Genomic DNA, 15,000 nt, shown 5'->3' with positions numbered 1-15,000 from the left:
CACACACACACACACACACATACTGCATAAAAGAAACAGATAGTTCTCACTAAATAAAATGTTTTAATATATACACTCATTTCAAAACACACAGGATGTGTAATTTGTATAAACTGAGAGAGTGAAGTGTGTGTCATTGTGTATCTGCAGGTTGCGTGATTGTGGAGTATCAGATGAAGGCTGTGCTGCTCTCGCTTCAGCTCTGAGATCAAACCCCTCACACCTGAGAGAACTGAATCTGACTAAGAATAAAGTAGGAGACTCAGGAGTGAAGTGTCTCTCTGCTGTACTGGAGAATCCTCACTGTAAACTGGAGATACTGTGGTAAGATCATCTCTCTGAGAGTCACATGACCTGCTCCTCAGTAACACACATTCTCTAATAGTGAGACTGAAGCAGAGCTTTTAGGTTCAGCATCAATGTTCTGAGGAGGAACTTTATAGTTGTATTTTTTTACTTTTGTTTGTTAGTTTAAATTAGTGTTGATTTAATTTTTATCTTTTTATAATCATGACTTTTTATTGACTTTTGTATTGTTTTAGTTTCTAATATCTAATAAATGTACAAAAGTGTTGATATACATTGAGGAAAATAAGTATTTGAACACCCTGCTATTTTGCAGGTTCTCCCACTTAGAAATCATGGAGGGGTCTGACATTGTCATCGTAGGTGCATGTCCACTGTGAGAGACATAATCTAAAAAAAAAATCCAGAAATCACAATGTATGATTTTTAAACTATTTATTTGTATGATACAGCTGCAAATAAGTATTTGAACACCTGAGAAAGTCAATGTTAATATTTGGTACAGGAGCCTTTGTTTGCAATTACAGAGGTCAAACGTTTCCTGTAGTTTTTCACCAGGTTTGCACACACTGCAGGAGGGATTTTGGCCCACTCCTCCACACAGATCTTCTCTAGATCAGTCAGGTTTCTGGCCTGTCGCTGAGAAACACGGAGTTTGAGCTCCCTCCAAAGATTCTCTATTGGGTTTAGGTACAGAAATGTACAGGTTGTTTTTACTCCATACACATGAACTTACTTTGATCAATTAATCAATAAAGTCAATAAAAGAATCCCAAACTGCTGTGTGTCTTGTCCTCGCTATTAATGACGTCATTAGAGCTCCACTACTTCTAATTACCTGCTGTGACAGTGAGCTCTAATACACATCACACTGCCACCTACTGGTCATTTATGATTCTGCAACATTCAGCACATGCGCAGGAAAGCACAGATGTGACGTCGCAAAAGAAGGGCGGGGCTTCACTATGTGACGTCACAGTAGGACAAGTCTGTATAAGTCAGAACAGTCAGTATTTCTCATTTCTCTGATCAGTTACTGTGAGTAACAAGACATAAAGTTAAGAATGGAAGTGGAAGAGATTTTTCAAAGCATAAGAGAAAAGAAATCTAAACAGGCTGCTGAAAAGAAGGAGGCACTGAAACACATAGAGAAAGTAGCAGCAGAGTTGGATTCATTTCTTAATCTGATAAAGGAGAAGAAAACACCAGAGACAGAAGAGAAAGACATTCTGGTACAGATGGTACAAGAGCTGGAGGCTACTTTGGCCTCTGAGCAAAAGGACCGGAAACAGGAGATAAATGAGAGAAACGCCACACACCTCCAGAACATCACTAAGCTTCTGTCTTCACTGAAACTCCATGAGGAACAAGAGAAAATTGTAGAAAGTGAGAGAGAAAGCTGGGCAAGAGAACAAAAACAACTGCAGGAACGTGTTGCTCAGCTGGAGGCCACTTTGGAATCTAAACAAAATACATTTGAGAAAGAAAAAGAGAAGGCCAAACTAGACATGGAGGAGATGATCACCTCACAGCTCCAAACCACTAGGGATCTCCAGAATTCCCTGATTTACTGTGAAGAAGAGAAGAAGATTGCAAAGCATGAGAGAAATAATTTAATGAGAGACCGAAAGCGACTGGAGGAACATGTTGCTCAGCTGGAGGAAACTTTAAAATTTGAGCAATATAAATTCAGGCAAGAAAAAAAGAAGGCCAAACTAGACATTGAGGAGATGATCACCTCACAGCTCCAAACCACCAGGGATCTCCAGGATTCCCTGATTTACTGTGAAGAAGAGAAGAAGACTGCAAAGGATGAGAGAGATCATTTGATGAGAGACAGAGAGCGACTGGAGGAACGTGTTGCTCTGCTGGAGGAAACTTTGGAATCTGAGAGAAATAAATGGAAGGAAAAACTAAAGGCCAATTGACAGATCAATCACTTAATACACAACTTCCTTAATAATTCATTAAGAACAGGAAATAGCAGCAGTGGAGAGCAAAATATCTGCAAAGCTCTGGGCAGGATTAGATTCTGCATGTGAGCACATGTTTTACATATAATAAAGTACAAAAATAGATCTATCTTTATTGTAATAGTTAATACAAATTACATGTTTAAATATAGTGTGTGTTTTGTTTCTGTTATTAAAGTGTTGAACATCATTTAAATTCAACTAAGAATTAAAATCCACATGATCAAATGTTGGGAAAATGTGACAAAAGTAAATTATATTAAAATAAAGGTTCTGTTTAACTGCAGTCCAATCCATCCTCAATGCTCCTGTTCTTACTCCGGAATTTCATGGAACCACCCAAGGCGTTGATGAGAAACCGTCCCAAGCTGCACAGAGTGTCCTCCAAGAAGAGAACACTATCCAGAGGCAGACCTGGATGAAGTGGGAAGATCCACAGAGGGGAGAGGAGCAGGAACAGTGGTCACTGGGACCTCAGGAGCGAGAGAGAGAGAGAGAGAGAGAGAGAGAGAGAGAGAGAGAGAGAGAGAGAGAGAGAAGAGGAAGAAAGAGAGTGAGAGAGGAAGAGAGAGAGGGTGACAGGAAGAGAAGGATATGGATTATTAAGTGTCCTTATTGTTGTATGAAAGTTTTTGTCACTGTGCAGTTTGGACACCGGCAAGGCTCGCTATGGCAGCATAACTAAAAGGGAGAACCAGAAGGTAACACAGACATGAGGGATCTCTGGGATAAGAGACGGCCCACCACACCACCGTCAACAAACCTGAGTGAACGTGTGAATGTGAGGGGACGACAGCATACAAATATCCCAGTTCACCAAACACTCTATATCCATGCTCCCTCCAGATCTGAGCCTTTACCTGAGAAAAAATCTACTCATCAAAGGCTTGACTGAATAAATGTGTTTTCAACCTCGACTTGAACACTGAGACTGTGTCTGAGTCCTGAACACTGATTGGAAGGTTGTTCCATAACTGTGGGGCTTTATAAGAAAAAGATCTGCCCCCTGCTGTAGTCTTCATTATTTGAGGAACCAACAGATAACCAGCACCTTTTGATCTAAGTAGGCGTGGAGGATCATACCGTTAAGTGCTTTATACGTCAGTAGTAATATTTTATAATCAATGCGAGATGTAATTGAGAGCAGTGTAGATGATAAAAACAGGAGTGATGTGGTCATATTTCCTAGATCTAGTGAGGACTCTTGCTGCTGGATTCTGAACTAACTGAAGCTTATTTCTGCACTTACTCACACACCCAGACAGTAAAGCGTTACAGTAGTCTAATCTAGAAGTAACAAAAGCATCAACTACCGTAATTTCTGGACTATAAAGCGCACCCATGTATAAGCCACACCCACTGAATTTTAAAAAAAGATATATTTTTAACATAAATAAGCCGCACCTGTCTATAAGCCTACACTGAAACTAAACAACTTAACACAGGCTTTAACGAAAGACAGTGCCTGTAACACGGCTTGTAACAAAACAGGAGCCTACCAGTAAAGTCAATGGTCCTCCAGTGAACTGGAACCAGTGAAGTCATCTCCTTCAGGGTCGGAGTTGAACAGCCTCAGAATTGCTTCATCTGATGTTCCCTCAGAATCGTTTTCATTGTCGCTCTGGTCATGTTCATCTGAAGGCAAATTCCCTGCTGAGCTCGTGCTGCCCTCTTCAACACACAGTAGTGCAGACTTTAGAAACCCGTTGATTATAGTGGATTTTTGACCGTGCTCCACGCTGTCAGGATCCACTTGCAGACTCGTCCATAAGTTGCTCTTCGCATTCGGCCCGTTTTAGTGAAGGATTTCTCCCCCCTCGTCATCCAAACCTCCCACTGAATACTTTGTTATGCCCCCGGGAATCACAGCTGGAATGGAGTTTGTCCTCTTGATGGCTTCTTTCACAGAATCTGTTACGTGAGCCCTCATGCTGTCCAGAACGAGCGATGCCTTGTTCGTGTGAAAAAATCCTCCTCTTGCCGTATCACTGCGTCAGCCGTTCTTTCATTAGTCTTTCCGTTATCCATCCTTTCTTGTTTACTTTGACAGCAATTTCTTCCAGGAGTTTTTCTTTTAGCATCGTAATCCATTTAAAGAGGACCATCGGTGAAAGTTTTTCTCCCGACGCCGTACAGCTCAGTACGCAGGTAAAGTGTGTTTTTTCGTGGCCAGTTGATTTTAGCACGATGAATGATTCACCTTTTCTGTTCACAGTCTGAGTTAAGCGGCAGATCAAATGTCAGCGGAACCTCATCCATATGAATGATGTCGTGCGGGACGATGGAATGCTCCGCTATCTTTGCACGAGTGAATTTGCGGAAGTTTGAAACTTTTTCCTCGTAGTCGGGAGGGAGCTGCTGACACAGAGTCGTCCGTGACCTTATGGACAGGTCTTTACGTCTCATTAATAAACTCCACGATGGTCCACCTCCAAAATCCTCAAGCTTCATTGCGGTGGCGATAATTTTCACTTTCAGTCGGATCTGCACAGTTAACACCTCGGCCGTCCGCTCTCTGTGCGTCCGAAAAATACAGTACTAAATATAGGTATTGTTGTGTGTGTGTGTGTGTGTGTGTGTGTGTAGATCTGGACGTCACTCACAGATGCTGAAGAAGCTTTGACTGAATATTAAACTTGTGCTGGTTTCTCCTCCACAGCTGGAACTTGAGCTGCAGCTGGTTTCTCCTCCACAGCTGGAACTTGAGCTGGATGTGGGTGGACTCTGGATGTGGTGGTTCCTCTCAGTCTCGCGCTTCTTACGAGATTAAAGTGTTGATAGAGCTGTAACACAACAGAGACACTGCTCTTACATACTGCTGTTAGTCTTTATGCCGACACCAGCAAAATTACCCCCTGATGCTGACTGAAATCCCCTCATATGACCAAACCCACACTTTATATTAATAGATTACACTTTATGGTCATTAAAAAAAGTTTGCCGTCCATAACTTTTTGTCTCCGTCTTGTAACCGACAACCTTCAGGAGAGACGTCGTGTCCACACACAATTCATATGTAACAGATCTAATACAGGACTTTAGTAAATAAACGTTTGGACCCCCCTGGTCTAAAGGGTCTACTATATTCTACTACTACTTACACACTCAGCAGCTACCTGATGTTCAATAGTAGAAAAATGTTTAATAGAGCGACTGTACGACTGCTGGAACAGTGAGTTTCCAAACTTTATGGGTTTTTATTCTGCAATAACTAATGGAATGGATAATAATGGATAATGAAATTGGTTGTTAGTGAATGCTGTTATTCATCATGTGAAAATGGTGCAGTTTAATGAAGTGTTATTGTGTAAACTGTTTGTTTGTAACTTCGGGAGTCGCACTGGACATCGTGATGATTTAATTAAAACGCTGAGAACAAACACTAAATCTAAAAGCAGCAAATAACAGCATTTATACACCAACGCATATTTTTCCTTTCTTTTTCATTAAGTCTGTTATTTTGCTGTGTTTCTCTATTTCATTCTCTCATCTGTTTTCAAACGTGATTTACTGCCACTTTACTACCTTCAAATGCTTGTTTTCAATGTTTGTATTTTTAATTTATGCAAAGATAATTTCATTACTCTACAGAATATATTTATATTTATTTATAACTCACTAAATGTAGAATATTGAACCTGCGGATGAAACCTATTGAAGCTAAGATTAGTTAGCCGGCTAGTTAGCCTAGCTCATGGATCTCAAAGTGTGGGACTCGGTGTTGCAAAGAGAATAAACCCCATAAAGACTAGAAAGTCACCGTTACAGGGTTCTTACAGTCGCTCCATCCCGGCAGAGGGTCTTCATCCTCCACCTGGAACACGGAGTTTCTCCCGGAGCTCATTACTGATGATTCAGAGTAGTGATTTGTTCGGTTATGAACGATTCCTTGATTCTGAACGAGTCTTCAATGTGACTCAGAAGAACGATTCGTCTCTAAGAGTGATTCTTTATTTTCTAATTTCATTTTCATAAATGAGATTCAAAGAACCGAGTCACTAAAATGATCCGATCTTCCCATCACTTTTACAGCAAAGGCGTGTTGATACTAGAAGCTCCGCCTCTCTGGTTGCGTCCGCATCCCTGATTGGTGCAGCAAAATCTCTTTTTCTGGTGACCGACATCAAGACTGCTTGTGGATCATTTTCGAAATATTTAATAAAAACACACTTTATATACAAAAAACAAGTAAGTTTCTATTACTGATTTTACTTTATTTATGCTGATTATTTCCCTGTAATATAACATTCCCAATGTATTATCTATACTGTAGAATTGTCTGTCATGTGATTTGATCACATTTGATCCATGTAAATCTCTGTAAACAAAATCAACATGTGATAAACTGCACAGGAAAATCTAGTGTTCTATCTCAATCTTTTCCTTTCTTTTCCACAGAAATGCTTTAAATGCTTTATGTATTAAAAACCAGCTTCTGCCTTCAGTGTGTAAGAGAGTAAAAGCACATTATTACTGCATGATACAATTCTGTCAAATCAATTTGATCTCAGCATAAATCACCAATGTAAACATTCTAATCAACCTACATGTGTCAGGTAGGTACATGTGTGATAACAGTCAGGAGTTTGAGTCTGGAAAAACTGTGTGCTTGTGTGTCAGTTGTCAAATCTCCTCTCCCAGGAAATCAAACCCAGACCATCCTGAGAGCAAAGAGATCTGCATCAGAACATGCCCCCACCCAGTGCTGCTAAAAAGCCTCGACTTGATGCTGCAGCTCACAAACACACAAAACAATCCCTCATCACTAGTGCATTAAAAACACTGCAGCATTCCTGTGATGATGTTTTATCTCCAAACTGGATTGATGCACTACTTAAAGGGAAATGTGAACTTCCTTCTCTGACAGATCAAGAAAAATCTCTCATTTCCAAGTTTAGTGTAAACGAGGTCAGTGATTATCTTCTGTTTTATTTAGTGTGCATTCAATTCACACGCATGCATTTTATTTAGTGTACATGCAATTCTTTATCTGTGGATTTGAGTTTTCTCTTTTTCAATAGTCAATCCATAATTCACTGTTCCTGATGGTCTGAAATTGAACAGTAGATTTGATTTGTCATGTAAAAACTTTACTCCAGGTTTTGGTTAATGCAAATTCTAGTAGTTTTTCTAAACCTAATCTACAGTCAAGTCTTAACTCCCTAATATTTATTTTTCATGCATGACTTGAATACATGTTTGATTTAGTTGGATGTTGGTTGATCTTTTTCTTCCGTCTCATTTAGACGTTAGCAGAGACGTTTCTGAAAGCGGTTTTGGAGAAGATCAAGGTGGAGAAAGAGTCTATGGGACATGAACTCCTGCAGTCTCTCTGTAGGGTTTATGTGGGATTGTGTTAAAAAAGAGGAGACTCTCATAAAGCACATGCCCTCGCCTACAGATTTCTTAAAGAAGGTGAGATTATATTGACATGTCATTATATATTTACTAAAAATGATCTGGACAGTGATATAAAGAAGGCAATTGTGTTCTGTTTTTGGTTTTGTATTTCTTCCTATACAGTGTATTTTAAATCTGTGGTATCGTTTTGTTTCCTTTGCAGACTCTTCTGAAGCCCCAAAACTGATAATGGTCATGGTGACAGCATGGCCAAGTGTTTTTTCCCATAACAGCCCTTTATGCAGAGCCGTTCACATCGTGTGCAAAATGAAGGCATACGGAAAGATTTATTACTTGCTCAGCAAATATCTGCACTGGGATACGGTAAGTAGCTGATTCTCATCACAACAGTCATCAGAACAGTCATTAAACATCGTTTTTCAACTGGACTTTTCATGTGTTTTACTGCAATCTTAATCTACTTTTCATTTCCAATGTCCATGTGATCTATGGAGCAAATTCATTATAAATTCATGTTGAATTAAATTAATAAGTATTTAATTTCTTACTTCAAAATTCAAGCTAAAAGTGTTACAGGACACTTTCTTTTTTTATTAATAAAATCTTATCTTTATAAATAAGAATGCCTTAAACTGCACTTAACTCCAGCGTTAATGATGCTGTTTATGACAAAAATGATCAGATCAGTGCAATAAAGATGCAAGCAAATAAATCTGTTTCATAATATACTAATAAAGGAAGTGATATAGAGCCATGTGACACTGTGCTCACTACTGAATAAACAAACTAACGTTGTGCCTCAAATAACACACTCATGTAGTATTCTAGATCATTATTTACCCCTGTTACTGTCTGATACATAAACCCTTCAGTAACGCTGTGTGCTATTTTTCATGTGTATTTAAAATCTTGGGGTCATTTGGAGGTCATTTTCTAGGACTCCTCCTTACATAAGAGTAATAAATGGAGGTTATAAAAAGAGCAGAATGCACAGTTAGAGCTCCACCTCAGTATTTCAATCATCTGCACTTGTGATTGCTTGTGACCTTACAGTTATGATCATATTATTATAAACATTGTTTCATTGATCTGGGTTTTAAATAAATGATGTATTTTTTGCTAGGAGCCTCCTGGAGACCCCTACAGAGCCATCACCAGCACACTGAAGGCTCTTCTGAAAGACAAAAGTCTGACATTCCAGAAGAGCAGTTGGTATGGTGATGATCTCCGTCCTGCTGCCTGGGACTACGTCTTCAGCCTGGACCTTCTCTGTGCACAACTGGGCTGGATTTGGAGGGTCTCCCATGTTATATGGTACTGAATGTGAAACTGCTTCAACTTGTTTAATTCTCATCTTTCTAGATTTTTAAACATTAGATAAATTGCAAACCGGCAAATGTGAGACTCATATGAGACAGTGTGTGTGTGTGTCCCAGTGTGTGTGTCCCAAATACTGCAAACTTTCTATTCTTGTTGCATAAACTTACAATTGATGGTATTCTATTACTGCCACAAAAACACTTAATATGTCCAATTTTTTATTCATCAGAAAAAGTGTGTGGCTCATCTTGAATACTTTGCTGAAACAAACACAAACAGAGGAAAAAAAGTTCAGAAACGTCTCTGTAGCAGCAATTTTCAGGCTACTTGGTAAGTTTCCTGTGAATCCTGTTTTAAAGCATCATCTCACATTATTTCTGGATTCTTCTGTTTTTCACTCATGTTCTTTATCTCAATCAGGGCGACTTGGCCAAAATGGTCTTAAGGAGAACGTGGCAGCATCAGTGGAGGATCTGGTGAAAAGCATAACTGAGTTCAGGGGACAAAAAGGTATCACTAAAGGATCAATTAAACAAGTCCTTTATCAATCTTTATCTTTATTCTCTGATTTTTAGTTCTCTAGCAACAGGAAAGTGCTTCAGCAAGTCCTAATTTTATGATGGATTTTGTGTGCAGATTTGCCGTGGGAGGTGCAGCTCGCAGTGGTTTATGCCACTCATGATCTGGCACCCAGCAGCCCCAAAGTCCCTCTGAACGCTTTAGAATCGTGGAAGAAAGACCTCACAAAGCCGTTCCTCCAGCCGTCCCCAAGTGCCTGAAGCAGATCAGCTTCCTTTGTTCTCACCTAAAGTCAAGAAAAATTATTACATTAAATAATGTTTAATAGATTTTATTATTTTTGTACATAAATAAATAAAATACATAATAGATCTGCACAGTGTTATTGATTGTCTCTTTACAGTTTCGGGTCGTGCGTTTCACACCCAATCATCTGCCTTCAGTCCCAATCATCCTCTTAAGAACATCAATATGATGCCACAGCTGTAGACACCATCATTATTATACAGCATATAATACATGCAGTATAACAGAGCACATACAGATTCTTGTGCATTTTCCCTGCATTACAGTTTTCCTGCTGTTTTGAAATGAAGTCAAATTGTGTGTTTTTGTACAGATTCTACAAAGAAAATGCAAAAGTATAAATGGCTCAAGAAAAAGCTTAACTGTTGTGATCTGTTTGGGTTGACCTTTATATAATGTCCTTTATACTGAAAAAACCTTCAAAATGAGCGTGTTAATAAACACGTTAACCCAAATTCATTTTAACAGCACTAATATTATTAATGCACAATTAATGCAGCACGCATTTCTTCATTTTTATTAAAAATTAACCTTTAACGCAACACATTTATTTACAACGTCCTTTCCTTTACTCAGATAGTTATATTTTTATCATGCCCCAACAAACACTTAAATCTTGGAGAGGTTTTCCATACGAACTACGATTCCCGTGGGGTCTTTTCTGATCAGGGAAGAATCACACAGCACACAGAATGATGCATATGTTCTTATTCAGTTTAATGCAGATAACAGACAAGTATATGTACACACACTGGAAAAAACCTGACCTAAAACTGTTCCTGATTGGGTAAGAAGACATAGTAACCAGAGATATGTGAACCCACACAAAGACATTCCATGTACCTTACATACTCACATCGTAAACATCCTATAGACACTGAACAGACAACATAAGAATGTGTTTAGAGAACCAGTGTGAGGCTCATCTTAATACTAACAGATATGAAAAAATGTAAAAAAAAAAATATTTCAGCACTAAACATTTGTTTAATTGATGCGTTAAGTCTCAAATCAAGGACCAGAATCTGACAATTAAAACCATCCGTGAGGAAACAGCAAAAGTTCTGATTGGTGTCATGATAATTTACGTACAGGGGAAGCTTGTATTGTGAGTAACATGATTTATAAATACTTTACAGGAGGAGCAAAAACTTTTATTTATTTAACGCATTACGAGCAATAACTTGCATTGTGAACATCGAGCATCGCGCTAACAACATGCAAACGGCTCGCGCTCAACTACTCAGCTTTCCTTTTCCCAAAAGTCTTGGGGATCATCAAGATGTTTTCTGGCAAAAAGTGAGACGAGCCTTTACGGTCATTTTGCTTAGCAGTTTTCGTCTTGGAAATTTTTTTTTTGCCAGGTCTCTTTCTCATGGTGGAGTCATGAACACTGACCTTAACGGAAGCATGTAAGGCCTGCAGTTCTTTGGATGTTGTTGTGGGGTATTTTGTGACCTCTTGGATGAGTGGTCTCTGTGCTCTTGGGGTAATTTTGGTCAGCTGGCCACTCTTGGGAAGGTTCTCCACTGTTCCATAAGCTTTAGAAATGACTTTATAACCTTTTCCAGAATGATAAATCTCAATTACTTTCTCATTTGTTTCTGAATGTATTTGGATCTTGGCATGATGTCTCGCTTTTGAGGAGCTTTTGGTCGACTTCACTTTGTCAGGCAGGTCCTATTTAAGAGATTTCTTGATTGCTAACAGGTGTGGCAGTAATCAGGCCTGGGTGTGGTGAGAGAAATTAAAGTATTTCACACAGGGCCATGTTGTTTTGGGTTTTGTTTTCCCTCAATAATAAAAAAAAAAAAAAGTAAAAATATTTAAAAACTGCATGTTGTGTTTATTTGTGTATCTTTACTAATATTTAAATTAGTTTGATGATAAATAAGAAATTATGAAGGGGCAAACACTTTTTCACACCATTAATATATATATATATATATATATATATATATATATATATATATATATATATATATATATATATATATATATATATATATATATATATGATAAGAGGATGAGGAGAAACTAATTATGAAGCTACCAACAGGCCAACAGCAACACTGACGGAACTACAGGAATTTCTGGCAGGTGCTGCTCACACCTTACATGTGACTACTGTATACTGTATTCTGTACAAGTCTGGGCTGTGGGGTAGGGGGCAAGAAGGAAGCCATTCTTTAACAAAGAACAATATACAAGCCTGTCTGTCTTCTTCTTCCTCTTCTTCTTCTTTCAGCTGCTTCTATTAGTGGTCACCACAGTGGATCATCTTTCAAACCAACCACCTGCATGTCTTCTCTCACCACATCCATTAACCTTCTCCTTAGCCTTTCTTTTTTCCTCCTTAGCCTTCTCCAATATACCCCCCCCCCCCCCACACACACACACACACACACACACACACACACACACACACACCATATCTCAAAAACCCAAAGGTGATTGAGAGAGATCTCAAAGTGACCTACCCAGTAGCGCAACTCGTAGTGCTCAAAAAAAAAAAAAAAGCCCCACACTGTGGCAGAGACATTAATGCCCCCCGCCTGCAAAGCCGCTGTCAACAAGATGCTCGACCCTGACGCAGTTAAAGAAATAGCTAAAGTTCCTCTCAGATTACACAATTACCAGACATATTGATGACACTGAAAACAGAGAGACACTGAGAGCTGCTGAGCGAAAGCTTTGTGTTGAGTACATGTGTATTATCTAGCAAATCTAAGTTCCTTACCATCTCTCTCTCTCTCTCTCTCTCTCTCTCTCTCTCTCTCTCTCTCTCTCTCTCTCTCTCTCTCTCTCTCTCTCTCTCTCTCTCTCTCTCTCTCTCTCTCTCTCTCTCTCTCTCTCTCTCTCTCGATACCCAGAAGGACAAATGAAATAGGAGATGCTCCCAGAATAAACAGAATTGATGTTGATGCCATCAGGCACAATAATATTATTGGACGTTTGATTCTTTCGTGTGAAATGCTGCTTTTGTCTAAGTTACAGATGTTACATGTTTGTTTCACATGAAAATACAGTGAGCTGATATGTGAATAATGATGTGGCTGCATTCTGAACACTTGGTGCTTCTTATTCCTGCTGTTAAAATGTGTGACGTATTTCTTGTTGTTTTTTAGAGTCTTTATATGAGGTGTATGTTTCAACCACCTCCAAACCTTCACCATCGCCTAAAGATGAAATTACACAAAATAATTTCTCACATTTTTTAATCAGATTTTAAAACAATAACAACAACAAACATACAAAAATAAATAAATAAACCCTGTGTCTCTGTTTGTATTACTCCCCATTCTACTGGACCCACTGCATGGAGTTTACTGGGTGGCACCTGGAACTTCAGATCCCGGAAGATGCACAGGCTAAAACTCAGACACACAGACACGCACACACACACGCGCACGCACGCACGCGCGCACACACACACACACACACACACACACACACACACACACACATGCGCACGCACGCGCACACACACACACACACACACACACACACACACACACACACACACACACACACACACACACAGAAACCCTCACCACCACCTATAGATCAAACCACATAAAGAAAATAATCTCCTTATGTTTAATCAGATTTAAAATTAATAACAAAAATACAAATAAACCCTGTGCCTCTTTCACTAATATATACATCATTTTAAAATATTATTTGTACCTTTTGTGTGTTTGCATCTATTATATTTTATTATTTGACATTTTTGTAGATTTTCCGGTAATTTAAATTAAATGTTTTATTGTTCATATAACAGTGACTTGTGAATTTTTCTGTTAACCTGCATCATCTTCTGTGTTGCCTGTCCAGAGTAAAAACAACCCTATGTATTCACAATTCAAGTTTCAGTGACACGTCACATAACGTCACAGTTAAAGTATGTTAGAACCAATGATATTTGCATGGGAGGATCATGGGAATATCTTTTGGGTTATTGAAAACAAAGATGACTATTGTCAGAGCTAGTGGTTGGTCAAAATTAACACCATAAAGCAGGGGTCACCAACATGGTGCTAATTATGTTGATAATTATTGTGAGAAATCATTAAGATGATCAGTGTCTTTACATAGATCAGGGGTGTTAAACTCAGGCCCGCGGGACAAATCCGGCCCGACGTACAATTATATCCGGCCCGTGAGATGATTTTATAAAGATCTATTATTATTGTTATTAATGACACGGTGATATGAAGCACTGATAAACACAAACTACAGATCCCATAATGCAGCGCTTCAGCTGCCTTACCGAACACTAGACCACCTGGGAACATTCCAGCGTCAATCAAGTCGAGCTTCTGTTGATGTATTTAACTCTACAGTTATTGTGAAACAGCGCCTCACAGTGGCGAAGAGAAAAGTTAACTCTGAAAACAGAGCCTTTCAAAACCGATGGGATTCTGAGTAGATGTTTACTGACACTGGCGGTAAACACGTGTGTCTTATATGTGGAGCGAATGTGGCTGTAATTGAAGAATTGAATCTAAGACGCACTACGAGACAAAACATCAGGAGAAGCTGAAAAACCTGAATGCAGAGCAGAATATACAGAAAGTAGAAGAGTTAAAGAAGAATCTGACATTTCAGCAGATGTTTTTCACCAGAGCAAATCACAAAGTGAAGCTGGTGTGAAAACAGAGGAGAAATCAGAGTCATATCAGCCAGTTATTTACTGAGGGAGAGTTTCTGAAGAGCTGCATGATGAAGCTGTGAGACGTCTGGTGTTTGACTGGAGATATTTTTATGGAGAGCAAAATATTTGATGTTATTTGAAGTTTAAGATTATTTTTTTATAAAATGGCATAAGAGCAAAGAAATCTGATTGTTTTGATTTGTTGTGATTTTAACGTTTACCTAAAAGCACAATTTTTATTGATTTGTTCAGGGTTTTTTTGCAGCATGTTCATATTTCTAACTTGTATAATTTTGACAGGAGATATTTTTATGGAGAGCTATTTATTTAACGTTTAAGTTTATTTACTCTGGAATAATATTCCTGTCTGTTTTTATTCATATTTATGTAAAAAAAAAAAACATTGTTTTAGTGTGTTCAATAAATGTTTCTCCTGATCGGCCCACCACCTAAAGTGTGCTTTGAGTTTTGGCTCCATGTGCAATTGAGTTTGACCCTGACATAGATCATTATCATTAATTAATAATAATAACATATAATTAAAGGTAAATTAAGCAA

At 38.6% G+C, this 15,000-nt stretch overlaps 1 protein-coding gene and 1 long non-coding RNA gene across 10 annotated transcripts in view; both read left to right on the top strand.

Annotated features, from left to right (window-relative positions):
• LOC310738056 (uncharacterized protein) overlaps positions 1-15,000 on the top strand; it is a 491,148-nt gene that overhangs the window by 12,458 nt on the left and 463,690 nt on the right. For 8 of the 9 annotated variants that reach the window (XM_083562932.1, XM_083562939.1, XM_083562936.1 and 5 more), the window contains one exon: positions 151-324. The exons of the other annotated variant lie outside the window; for it this stretch is intronic. In XM_083562932.1, coding sequence (XP_083419058.1) covers positions 151-324 — 174 coding nt within the window. The remainder of the gene's footprint in view (positions 1-150; positions 325-15,000) is intronic. 9 annotated transcript variants of the gene reach the window in all.
• LOC310738335 lies at positions 9,096-9,764 on the top strand. Its single transcript, XR_014537052.1, has 3 exons — positions 9,096-9,290; positions 9,381-9,470; positions 9,597-9,764. It is a non-coding gene; the product is annotated as an uncharacterized lncRNA (long non-coding RNA).

The sequence above is a fragment of the Silurus aristotelis genome, assembly GCF_946808225.1.
Source record: "Silurus aristotelis genome assembly, chromosome: 15".
Classification (NCBI taxonomy): domain Eukaryota; kingdom Metazoa; phylum Chordata; class Actinopteri; order Siluriformes; family Siluridae; genus Silurus; species Silurus aristotelis.
Note: the sequence above shows the minus strand (reverse complement) of the source record. Positions and strands in the feature narration are given on the sequence as shown.